Source organism: Jaculus jaculus, chromosome 16 (assembly GCF_020740685.1).
Source record: "Jaculus jaculus isolate mJacJac1 chromosome 16, mJacJac1.mat.Y.cur, whole genome shotgun sequence".
Lineage (NCBI taxonomy): Eukaryota > Metazoa > Chordata > Mammalia > Rodentia > Dipodidae > Jaculus > Jaculus jaculus.
Window position 1 is genome coordinate 76279501 of NC_059117.1, and position 13306 is coordinate 76292806.

Below are 13306 nucleotides of genomic sequence, written 5' to 3' on the forward strand. Positions count from 1 at the left end.
TATATTTTAATGGCCATTTGTACTTTGTCTTTTGAGAAGTGCCAACTCTTCTCTCAGCAGGATATATGGCCACTCTGTTTCCCAAGTGGCCGAGTCACAGACAGTGTGTGGCTTTGGTGACATGTCCTGAGCACACACACCCTCGCTTCCTAGTTCTCGGAGTCACTTGCTGGTTATTTCTAACCCTGACGACAGTCATATTGTGGCCAGAGGGTGACGTTTTGTCCTCATCCAGAGAGTAAAAACGTGGAATGGTATTGGCCCCAGTCACTCCTCATAGCCTGCCACCCCCATCACCATGGGCAGTTGGTGTAGCCTGGTGGGAAAGTGCTGGGGTTGGTGTCCAGAGACCCCATGGTGGTGCAGCTATGTGCGTGCTGAACACTCAGAGAGATGTGTGGATTGGGCCCTTGGCTAATAGTGTAGAGCTGGGGAAAGGCCACCATCACCCTGACTCTGGAGAACTGGCCCCTCAAAGAGAGATTTTCAAGGTGCTATTGGAGGGACTGGAGAGAGAGCTCAGTGGCTAAGGCGCTTGGCCTGCAAAGCCTAACGACCGGATTTGATTCCCCAGTATCCACATAAAGCCTGATGCACAAAGTGGCACGTGGGTCTGGAGTCAGTGTGTAGTGGCAGAAGATCCTGGTGTGTCCATACTAATTCTCATTCATTCCCTCCCCCCTCTCTTTTTACAAATTAATGAATAGGTATTCAAAAGACATTGTTGGAGAGTGCTAAAAATAGAAGTTCCATCTTGCAGTTGGCAGTAGTTCAAATAACATTTTAGCTATTAAAAAAATTCAATTAAAAAAAAGAGTCACTGCCCCCATTTCGATAATTGTAGGTAGTTAAAGTGTGTGGCTTGAGTATTCACGATGTCCAGCCGGGGGCACTTAGGTGGGAGCTGAGATTGGGGTGACGAGGAGAGGCAAGCGCATGGCCGGGTTCCAGCCCGCTGAAAGCCAGGCGGAGTTGGGGGCCGGGCGGGCGGTGGTTCTGTGCCTGAGAGGGCTTCTCAAGCTACAAAGGGGCTTCGGCCTTGCCCTGCCCTCGTGCCTCTCTGAGTTTATAGTCAGCAGAGCATGTGCAGCAATGTTGGGCCAACCTAAACTCTGGGAGGGCCTGGGGGAGTCTGCTGTTTCCTATGCATGAGAACGGGGAGACCATCTGGGCAAATTTCCATCTTTTTATTGTTCTAAGAGTTCAGTTAAGCATCTGAACCTTCACCTGTCAAAATCACTTTTGGAATCAAGCCTGTTCTCGCTCCAGCATCTTGGAATAGCAGAGTGAAGGTTATCATTTATCCCAGGGAGACCATAAAGGGGGCTTTCCTGTTAGGACACCCACCCTGAATTCATTGGAAACAGAAGTCTCAGGCATTTTATATTTCATAAGTTTGGCTGAGACTTTAACTGGCTCATATTTCCCCTAAAATCTTTTTGAAAAAGTCTTCTTGAAAAAGGCATGGTGACTCACACCTGTCACCCCAGGGAGGCCCAGGCAAGGGGATCATAAAGAGTTCAAGGCCAGCCTGATTTCAGGGTACACTAGGCTACAGAGTGAGACCCTATCTCAAAAAAAAAAAAGGAAAGGAAAGGAAGGCCAGGCATAGCAGCACATTCCTTTGATCCCAGCACCTGGGAGGTAGAGGTAGGAGGATCACTGTGAGTTTGAGGCCAGCCTGAGACTACATAGTAAATTTCAGGTCAGCCTGGGCTAGAGGGAGACTCTACCTCAAACTACTCCCCCCCCCCCCAAAAAAAATAAGCCAGACTAGAAAGATGGTATCGAGGCATTGTAAACAGCAGCTCAATTTCATGGCTACCAAAGGCACCAGGAAGAAGGAAGGCTGCATGCTTACGGGAAGGTGCAGATAGAGATTTGCCAAGAGATTTAATAAGAACATGGCAGAAACTGTACCCAAGGCTCCCAGAAGAGTAAAGGGTAGATGTGGATGATATTCTGTGAGGAGGGAGAGGGAGATGATGAACTGCAATAGGAGCAGATGGAAAGCAGGTACAGTACAGAGAGCCAGGCGTGGTGGTGCATACTCCTAACCCCAGCTCTCGGCAGCCAGAGGCAGGGGCTTTGCAAGTTCGAGACCACCCTAGACTACAAAGCAAGACTGTGCATGCCTCTAATACTTTAATCCCAGACAGAGGTAGGACGATCGCTGTGAGTTCGAGGCCACCCTGAGACTATGTAGTGAATTCCAGGTCAGCCTGAGCTAGAGTGAAACTCTACCTTGAAAAATCAACAAAACAGCTGGGCGTGGTGTTGCACGCCTCTGATCCCAGCACTTGGGAGGCAGTGGTAGGAGGATTGCCATGAGTTCAAGGCCACCCTGAGACTACAGAATGAATTTCAGGTCAGCCTGAGCTAGAAGGAGACCCTACCTTGAAAAACCAAAAAACAAAACATGAATAAAGGAGAGAGAGCTGGATGGGCTGGCTGGGATTATGGGATGCTCTGTTAAGCCAGGTGTGATGGTTTCAGTCAGATGTCCCTCACTAACTCCTGCATTCTGAATGCTTGGTCCCTGTTGATGGCGTATTTGGGAGAAAGCGTGTTGCTGAGGGGGGCAGGCTTTGGGGTGTTATAGCCAGTTCCCCCTTACCAGTTTTTGACACACTCTCCTGCTGCTGTCCAGCTGATGTTGGCCAGGAGGTGACGTCCAGTCTCTGCTCATGCCACGTTTTTCCCTGCCGTCACGGGGCTTCCCCCCTCAAGTCTGCAAGCCAAAATAAACCTTCCCACGGGGTAGGACGAGAAAGGGGCTGGTGGTGACTTGGGTTGTCACGCCGTCCTGGCACCAGAGGCTACCTCATTGCATTCGTGCAAGTATTCATAGCTTCATCTTCCGGCCGAGTGCTTGTCAGAGCACCCGAGATGAACAAGGTTGATAACTCAACATGAAAAGCCTCTTAAGTCTCTAGGTAGGAGTGTAAACAGAAACAAGTTTTCACAGGGAGAACATGAGCAGGATGTAATTGCTAGTGAAAAGAGACATTTAATATGCGCGTGTGTGCGGAGGGGGAGGTGGCTCGGCCCCAAAGTGTTTGCTGTACTTGTAAAGCTATACGTGGATGTGCTGCAGCGGGAACCCTGGTGCGGTGCTGGGGGTGAAGACCAGAGAATGCTCTGGACTTGTTATCTGCCTGTGGAGCTGAACTGATGAGTTCGTGGCTCACTGAGAGATCATGTCTCCAATGAGAAGGAGAAGGAGAAGGTGGAGGTCTGGGGAGATGGCTCAGTGGCTAAAAGCATTTGCTGTGCAGTGGCATGCATGTGTGCATCATCTCAACCCATCTACAGTGAGGGGAGTTGGAGTCAGCTATGGTTTTCACAGCAGCAAACAGAAGGCTCCCCGATTCAAACAAGATGGAAGGCCAGGACTGACACCCGGGGGTTGACCTCTGACATCCATACACAATACTGTGTTACACACATGCCCGTGTATACACACACCATCCATACATCTACATACCTGCATGTACACATCCAAAACTTAATAAAAATGAGGTAGAAGGCAAGCATGCACACATGACACAAACATGTGCACGTGCCCATACAAACATGCATACTGCTGCACACACGCACATGCACACACACTGCTTCTGTGTAAACCAGGACATCCACATATGAGAGAGAGCATGTGGTGTTTCACCTTCGGGCCTGGGTTACCTCATTAAGTGTAATCCTTTCCATTTCCCTGCAAATTTCATAATTTCAGTTTTCTTTACCACTGAATAGAACTCCATTGGGTAAATGTGACACGTCTTCATTATCCACTCATCAGTGGAGGGACATCTAGGCTGGTTCTGTTTCCCAGCTGTTGTGAATGGAGTGCCATCAAATATTTTTTTTGTTGTTGTTGTTTGTTTTATTTTTTTCGAGGAAGGGTTTCACTCTAGCCTAGGCTGACCTGGAATTCACTCTGTTCTCAGGGAGGCCTCGAACTCACGGTGATCCTCCTACCTCTGCCTCCTGAGTGCTGGGATTAAAGGCGTGCGCCACCACGCCCGGCTCATCAAATATTTTAAATTAATTTGTATGTATGTTTGGTTATGCTAGGGTCTCATACCACTAAGGCAGATATTTGTGCCACTTTGTGTATCTGTCTTTACGTGAGGGGCTGGGGAATGGAACCCTGGTCAGCAGGCTTTACAAGCAAGTGCCTGTAACTTCTGAGCCATCGCCCCAGCCCGCGACCCTCAAGCATTTTGAAGCATTGCATCTTTTACTCTGAAATTATCTCATTAACAGTTCCCTGTGGGTGAAGAGTCCATGCCTTTTTTTAGTAGTTGTTCTTCTTTTTACAGAGAGCCCATGTTTGTCTTAGGTAACCCAAAAGAATGACTGCACCTGTGTCTTTTCTCCCTAGATAGTAAAGCCATTGTGGATGGGAATCTGAAGCTCATCTTGGGCCTGGTATGGACTCTGATCCTTCACTACTCCATCTCCATGCCCGTGTGGGAGGACGAGGGGGACGACGACGCCAAGAAGCAGACGCCGAAGCAGAGGCTGCTGGGATGGATTCAGAACAAGATCCCCTACTTGCCCATCACCAACTTTAACCAGAACTGGCAGGATGGCAAAGCGCTGGGCGCTCTGGTAGACAGCTGTGCTCCAGGTAAGTGGCTGTGGTGGCCTCAACTCTGAAATGGGTGGAGGGAACGCTGGCACCGCTGTGGGTAGTCGGGTCTGTCGGAAGGTAGGTGATAGAGCTGTAGGTGGTCTCTCTTTGAAGGGCAGATGTTGAGTGCAGTGAGGTACCCAGGCCTCTGGGAAGCCTCAGTAACGGAGCTGTTACCCTCCGGGCTCCGGCCCTGGGTCTTCCTGCACCAGTGCCTAGTTTTTGCGTCGGCTTCAGCAGAAACAGATGACCCTCTGCTGGCTTGGCATAAAACTCTAAAAAGTTCCATTGAACGGAAAGAACCAGTTTTTATTAACCACTAGCTCGGCTATATCTGGCTTCTTTGCCCTTTCCTGTCTTGCTGTGGCATAGGGCCTGGTCAGGGTCCATTTGGAAGCTTTTCCACCCTCGATGGGCTTGTGGCTGAGTGGACACCAAGATGTAATTAAAGGGTTTGCCCGATGGGCAGGATGTGCTGGCTCCCACTCAGTCCAGAAGCCGGAGCCATGCCAGGCATCGTGGCGCTCGTCTTTAATGCCAGCCCAGAGGTGGGAGGATCACTGTGAGTTCAAGGCCACCCTGAGACTAAATAGTTGAGGGAGACCCTTCCTTGGGGGAAGGGGAGTCAGTGTTTATGTACCTACCAACATTATTTTAATTTTTTAAAATTTTCATTTATTTGAGAGAGAGAGAGAGAAAAAGAGGTAGATAGAGAATGGGTGTACCAGAGCCTTCAGACCCGCAAACAAACTCTAGGTGCATGTGCCACCTTGTACATCTGGCTTACATAAATCCTGAGGAAGGAACTTGAGTCCTTTGGCTTTGCAGACAAGCGCCTTAACCCCTAAGCCATCATTATTCCAGCCCCCAACATTTTTTTTTTTTTTTTTGGTTTTTCGAGGTAGGGTCTCACTCTGGTCCAGGCTGACCTGGAATTAACTCTGTCATCTCAGGGTGGCCTTGAACTCATGGCAATCCTCCTACCTCTGCCTCCCAAGTGCTGGGATTAAAGGCGTGCGCCACCACGCCCGGCTTCCCGACATTTTTAATAAAAATATTACTCTGATCATTATATTTTCCATTTACTGAGCATTTTAAAAATATTTTATTTATTTGTTTGTTTTTAATTTATTTTATTTATTTGAGGGGCGGGAGAAGAGAAGGAGAGAGCACATGACAGGCCCTTCAGCCACTGCAAATGAACTCCAAACTCGTGCGCCACTTTGTGTATATGGCTTATGTGGATCCTGGGGAATTGAACCTGGGTCCTTTGGCATTGCCAGCAACCACCTTAACTGCTAAGCCCTATTTATTTGCTTGAGAGAGAGAGAGAGAGGGAGGGAGGGAGAGAGGGAGGGAGAGGGGAGGGGAGGGAAGGAGAGAGAATGAGAATATGGGTGTGCTGCGGTTTTCAGCTACTGCCAATGAACTCCAAACTCATGTGCTACCTTGTGCATGTGGCTTACGTGGGTCCTGGGGATAAAGCTGGGTTCTTAGGCTTTGCAGGCAGGTACCTTAGTGGCTAAGCTGTCTCTCCAGACCCCTTACAGGGTGTTTTGTGTTAAGGAAGGTAGTTGACAATGGAATGCACAAAACAGAACTAGCTAGAAAAGAAGGACTGCTTTGGGACTGGGCAGGTGACTCAGAAGTTTTAAAGGTACTTGCTTTGCAAAACCTGATGGTTCGGGTTCAGTTCCCCAGCCATCTAAGTAAAGCTGGATGGGCATTGGTTTGCAGCAGCAAGAGACCCTGGTATGCCCAGTTTCACGCTTGTAAATAAATAAATAAATAAATAAATAAATAAATAAATAAATAAAAATAAGGAAAAAAATGAAAAGGGCTGTTTCGAGCATCTTCCTTCCCTGATCACCTGTGAGGTGATGTTAGTTGATTTCCTACCCCTGTCTTCCTTCTATCCCAAGACACAGTGTATGAACTCTTCTCAGTTTAAATATTTATTTGATGAGAGAGAGTGAGCAGAAACAAAGTCCAGATGCATGTACCACTTTTGCATCTGGATTACATGGGTATGGGAAATGGAGCCCAGGTTGTTGGGCTTTGCAGGCAAGCTCTTTAACTACTGAGCCATCTTTCCAGCCCCCACTTTTCAGGTTAAAGCTGAGGCTTTTACTTCAGTCTTGTGCTTCTTGGGCTTATAAAGGCTTTAAAAATGTTTCTTAGTTTATATGCCTTTGGGCAAGTGGATTTTGGGATTGCATAGTAGTATATACTTTAATTTTCTTAGATGAATCCAGGAATAGGCTCAAAAACTTCCTTGCAAGGATGCATCAGGCCCAGATGGTTTGATTCATGTAGACTGTGTTCATTTGGTGTAATAGATCCTTAAGGGATAGGTTGTGGCACATACCTTTAATCCCAGCCCTTGGGAGGCAGAGGTAGGAAGATTGCGGTGAGTTCGAGGCCACCCTGAGACAACATAGTGAATTCCTGATCAGCCTGAGCTAGCACAAGACCTTGCCCTGAAAACCAAACAAAAAATACAAACAAACAAAAACCAAAACCAAAAAAAACAAACAAACATACGATCAGTTGAGTGGAAATTGTTACGTAACATTTATTTATTTATTTTTTTAAATTTATGGAGGTAGGGTTGCACTCTAGTTCAGGCTGACCTGGAACTCACTATGTAGTCTCAGGCTGGCCTTGAACTCACGGCGATCCTCCTACCTCAGCCTCTTGTGCTGGGATTAAAGGTGTGCGCCAACATGCCCGGCTTAAAATATTTTATTTATTTGACAAAGAAAGAGGAAGAGTGGGGGCGGGGGGAGAATGGGCGAGCCAGGTCCCACAGCCACTGTGGACAAACCCCAGACATGTGTGCCTCCTTGTGCATCTGGCTAATGTGGATCCTAGGGAATTGAACCTGTGTCCTTTCGCTTTGCAGGTAAATGCCTTAACTGCTAAGCCATCCCTCCAGCCCCCCTCCCCCCCTTTTTTTTGAGGTAGGATCTCAACTCTAGCCCAGACTGATCTGGAATGTAACTCACTATGTAGTCCCAGGCTAGCCTCAAACTCACAGCAATCCTCCTACCTCTGGCTCCTGAGTGCTGGGATTAACGGTGTGTGCCACCGCTCCTGATGCTTCTTTTAATTTCTTAGCCAACCAATACTAAAAGCATCTCTTGTGTTCTGTGAACAGGCCTGTGCCCAGACTGGGAGTCGTGGGATCCACGAAAGCCCGTGGACAATGCCCGAGAAGCCATGCAACAAGCTGACGACTGGCTGGGTGTCCCTCAGGTACACATATATACACCCGTGGGTGTCCCTCAGGTACACGTACATACACACATGGGTGTCTCACAGGTACACATATATACACACATGCTTGCTGTGTCCTGGGAGACGGTTCCCACCCACTGGCTTGTTTCTGGATGCCTTTCTGGGTCAGATGAGTCTGACCTTCTTGGCATTCCACCTTCAAAGACCATTGCCAGGGGCACTCTCCCACCTACCATTCATCCTTAATAGTAGGTTCTCAAGGTTCTAGGAACTGGTAGATCACCCAGAAAGAAACCTTCGTGTCGCAGGCTGGCAAATGTAGCTTCCTTTCCCTGTTTTTTCCCTCCCCGCCTCCTCCCCTCTGTTCTGTGTGGCCCAGGCTGCCCTTGACCTGCTTCTCTTGTCTCAGTCGCCAGGTGTGTGCCAATGCCAAACTTCTTTCTGTTCCTTTTCTTTTTATTTTTTTTTTGGGGGGGCATACTTTTGAAGTTAGGGTCTCACTCTACCCCAGGCTGACCTGGAATTCACTATGTAGTCTCAGGATGGCCTCAAACTCACAGCAATCCTCCTACTTCTGCCTCCCGTGTGTTGGGATTAAAGGTGTGCGCCACCATGCCCGGCCCTAGCTTATTTATTTTTATCTGTAGTGTCAGTAGAGTCGTGAGCACTATGTAAATTAATTTTTATTCATTTTAAGAGAGAGAGAGAAGAGGGGGTGAGGCATATATAAAGAAAATGGATGCGTCAGGGCCTCCAGCCACTGTAAACAAATTCCAGATTGCACGCGCCCCCTTGTGCACCTGGTTTACATGGGTCCCGGAGAATCCAGCCTGTTTCCTTAGGCTTTGCAGGCAAATGCCTTAACTGCTAGTCCATAAGGCAGCCCTTATTGATTTTATTTTTTTGGTGACAAATGAATGTGCTTGCTTTCATCCTGTCTTACTATTGTTTATTCCTTTCTCTTTTCTAGAATGTTTGGGAAGGGCAGAAAAATGGACTTTTTTTTTTTGGTGGGGGGGTTAGGGAAGAAAGGGGACCCAAATCTCTTGATCTCTGGCAATTATGTGCAGAATTTTCTCAAGGGTCTGTTAGCTTCCAAAGGGCATGGCAGTGCACAATATCAACAACACGTGGTGATGGGGGGCAGTGTGGTTTCAGTTCGCTCCCAGGAGCCACTGCCCAGCGCCCAGGCTGAGCACCCGCCGCCTCGTCCTGCCTCTCCTGCAGGTCATCACTCCTGAGGAGATCATTCACCCGGACGTGGACGAGCACTCGGTGATGACTTACCTCTCCCAGTTCCCCAAGGCCAAGCTCAAGCCGGGAGCTCCTCTAAAACCCAAACTCAACCCGAAGAAAGCCAGAGCCTACGGCAGAGGTGAGTGGGTCGCGTTGGAGCTGAGGCCGCGAGCTTGGACTCTGGCCCCGGGACTGTCCTGAGGATCCAGAGTGCACATGCTGTGCCACTCGTTATTTTCCTCACTGCTGCCATCAGAGGCCTGAAAACAGGTGACTTGAAGAAGGAAGGGTTTACTTCAGCTTCCAGTTCGAGGGGACGCCGTCCTTCCTGGTGGCCAGGGCGCCGCAGCAGGAACCCTTGAGCCGCTGGCCACATCGCGTCCACCATAGTCAGGAGGCAGAGGGAAGTGAATACTGGTACTCAGCTCTCCTCTGGTTTACAAGTCCCGAACCTCACCCCCTGGCATGGCTCCGCCCACACCTAGAGGGCTGTCCTCCTACCTTGATGAATCCAGTCTAGATCCCTCAGACAAGCCCAGAGATTTGTCCTCGTGGTAATTCTAAATCCTGTCAGTTTGACATTTAGTCCCTAAAGGCATCCTTTTTTGGTGAGGAGGATGGAATTGAACCAGAGTCTCACTCTAGTCCAGGCTGATCAGGCCTAGAACTCACTCTGCAGCTCAAATTTACAGCCATCCTCCTACCTCAATTTGGGATTATAAAGGGGTAAGCCACCATACTAAACATCACTTTTTTCCCCCCTTGAGGTAGGGTCTCGCTCTAGCCCAGGCTGACCCAGAATTCAATATGTAGTCTCTGGGTGACCTTGAACTCATGGTGATCCTCCTACCTCTGCCCCCCAAGTGCTGGGGTTAAAGGCGTGCGCCACCACGCCTGGCAGCATCACATTTTTCTGTTTTTAATTGTTTGGTAGAGACAGAGATGGATAGAAAGAGGCAAATAGAGAGCATGGGTGCACCAAGGCCTCTTGCCAGTGCCAACAAGCTCCAAATTCATGTGCTACTTTGTGCATCTGGCTTTATATGGGTGCTGGGGAATCAAACCCAGGCCTGCAGGTTTTGCAAGCGAGTGCCTAGCCACTGAGGCACCCCCCCCCCAAGCCTGGCCTCACGTGTTTGTAAACTTAAGTTGTGTTTTTGTTTTTTGGGTTTTTTTTAAAAATGTTATTTCTGAGGCTTTTAAGAAGTGTTTCTCCTTTTTCACCATGAAGCGTGGTGAATATAGCTTGGTGAATTGAGTGCAGTAACCCCGGGTCTAAGGAAGGGCCGCTGCTCTCAGTTAAGCAGAGAGAGCTCTTAGCCTTGTCCACAGAGGATGGGCTGGGTCTTGCCCCGGGTTCTGGTCACAGATGGGGTGGCGGAGCAGGAGCCCTGCCTGGCTTTCTGGCAGCTGAATCATTTCTTCTGTAGGCCTCAGGAAAACTGCCTTGGATTTCCAGATCTGGTAGGAGCTATTGTTACTCCCTGGCAGACACTTCCCTGCTGAGACATCCTGTTTATGACTCTGAGGTGATGACATCAGACTCAAGCGCACCAGTTCATAAAGGGGAATTTTTGCCACTGGGCTTGGCAGTATATGTCTGTAATCCCAGAACTTGGGAGGCTGAGGCAGGAGGATTGTGAGTTTAAGGCCATTGTGAGCTGTGTAGCGAGATCTTATCTAAGAACAAGCAAATAAACAATCAAAAGCACCAGTTAGGTGGCCTCATACTTTGACTTCTGATAAAGGTTGGGGAGATGACTCAGCGGTTAAAGGCCCTTGATTGCAAAGTCTCATTCCCCAGTGGCCATGTAAAGCCAGACGCTCAAAGTGAGGTGTGTGTCTGGAGTTTGCTTACAGAGGCAAGAGCCCTGGCCTGCGCCTTTCCCATCCGCCCCGCTGTCCTTCAACTTGGAAATAAATAAATATATTTTCATGCTTCTTCTTCTTTTTTTTTTTTTTTTTGAGGTAGGGTCTCACTCTGGCCCAGGCTGACCTGGAATTCGCTATGGAGTCTCAGAGTAGCCTCAAACCCACGACAATCCTCCTACCTCTGCCTCCTGATTGCTGGGATTTAAGGTGTGCGCCACCATGCCTGACAATGTTTTATTTTTTTTTTTCTTCTTAATTACAAATTATGAGGTTTATTTTAGGGGAGAATTAGGATTCAGGGGAAGGCCCAGGCTGAAAGGCCCGGCCGGAAGGAAATTCTCCTCCTTGCCTTGCTAGAAAGGGAGGGGGAGAATTCACATTGGACAATCTGTATGGAGGAAGTCTCTGGAAAGTGCACCTATGTGGAAGGCAAAACATGAGAGTCTGCCCGACAGATAGACAGGCAGACAGACACACACACACACTCCCCAAAAGCATGAGAACCCAAACTCTTCATCTTCACATAGGGGTCAGAAAAGGCCAGGAGCTCAGAGCTTAAAGAGAGGTCATCTATGTAGCAAACAAACAAAGTTACCCAAAACCCAGACAGGAAGGAATCCCTAACACCCTCCCCAGGCTGGTCGGCAGGGGAGATTTACTGAAGAAAGGACCTGGAGGCTTGGGTCAGGAGAAAAGGCTATTTTCATGTTTTGTTTTGTTTTTTAATTATTTATTTGATTGAGAGAGAAAATGGGCACACCAGGGCCTCCAGCCTCTGCAAATGAGCTGCATGCAGACACACATACCATCTTGTGCATCTGGCTTGCATGGCTACTGTTGAATTGAACCTGGGTCCTTAGGCTTCACAGGCAAACGTCTTAACCACTAAGGCATCTCTCCAGCCTAATGAATACATATATTTTAAAAAGCCCTGTGATAAAGATGAGAACAGTGCCATAAGGCTCACTCCATTTTTTTTGTGGGTATGAGAAACGCATTTTATGTCTTAACTTTCATAACTAAAATTGGGATAACATTTGCTTACACACACACACACACAGAGTCCTCTATCTCCCATCCTGTCCTGTTCAGGGCTTTCATGGGACGCGGTATACGCAGTCATTTGTATTAGTAAGGACTCAGAGCTCTGTTGGGAGTTCTCCTCCCACTTGCTGTTACTCAAAGGCCGGCTTGTTCCAACTTGCTTTCTCTGAACCATAACCAAAGGCGACGGCTGGTATGAAGAATGTCTACATTTCAAGATAATGTTTCCTTCGTGGCAGAAAAGCTACAGTGGCTGCATAAAATCCCGTGTCAACAAACTGACCAAACGCGTTGAATCTAATCAAGGCATAAAACGCATGTTTGCAAGAACCTTATCACTGGCTATCCAGTTTTCCCTTTGTTAATGTGAGGCGGTTTCCTTTCATGGTGCTGTCTTCCAGAAAATGACGGCTCTATATTTCAAGAATGTGGGCTGGTCACTGACATTTCCTTCTTTGTTAAGTGTTACCCACTCTGGGAAGAAACAAAACATTTTTTGTTTCATATTTGTATATATGAAGTATTCGGTAATTTTTTTTTTCCCATTGTGGTAAGGTCACCTTTCCCCCCTCCTTTGTTTTGGTTTTCCAAGGTAGGGTCTCACTCTAGCTCAGACTGGCCTGGAATTCACTATGCAATATCAGGGTGGCCTTGAACTCATGGTAATCCTCCTACGTCTGCCTCCCGAGTGCCGGGATCAAAGGTGTGTGCCAGCACGCCTGGCTTTCTTTTTGTCTTTTTCAGATAGGGTCTTGCTCTATCTAGCCTAGGCTGACCTGGAATTCATTATGTCATCTCATGCTGGTCTCTCCTGCTGAACTAAGAACAGGGAACACTCCATCTGGTTTCTAGAAGGGTCCAGAGGTTTGTTTTATCTTCTGGATGTTGAATCATGGATGATGCATCTGCTGAGCCCTGAGGCGCCAGGTGTGAGTGGGGTGAGAGAAGAGAGGGCTTGGGGTCTTTCTGACAGGCACCCTTGTGGCGTTAGCTTCATTGAAAATATCCACCCTTTACACAAAGCGGCACATAAATCTGGAATTTGCAGCAGCTGGAGTTCCCTGCCATGCCCATTCTCTCTGTATCTCTTTGCTTATAAATAAATAAACAAATAAAAATTTTAAAAAGAAAATATCCATCCTTGAGCTGAGCAGAAACCTAGTCCAAAACCCATGTTCTTCTGTACGAATCATTCAGTAAAGAGCGAGCTCTCAGCACCCCTCAGTTTGAGTAAGCAAGGTCCCCAGTTGTGTCTCCCCTTGGCGAGCAAAGGAGTTT

General features: G+C 48.0%; 1 protein-coding gene across 3 annotated transcripts in view; it reads left to right on the forward strand.

Moving 5' to 3' along the window:
- The window catches only part of Flnb (filamin B), a 175676-nt gene that overhangs the window by 62983 nt on the left and 99387 nt on the right, over positions 1 to 13306 (forward strand). For all 3 annotated transcript variants that reach the window (XM_004669088.3, XM_004669089.2, XM_004669090.2), the window contains exons 2-4: positions 4385 to 4633; positions 7797 to 7894; positions 9104 to 9251. In XM_004669088.3, the coding sequence (XP_004669145.1) occupies positions 4385 to 4633; positions 7797 to 7894; positions 9104 to 9251 (495 nt within the window). The remainder of the gene's footprint in view (positions 1 to 4384; positions 4634 to 7796; positions 7895 to 9103; positions 9252 to 13306) is intronic.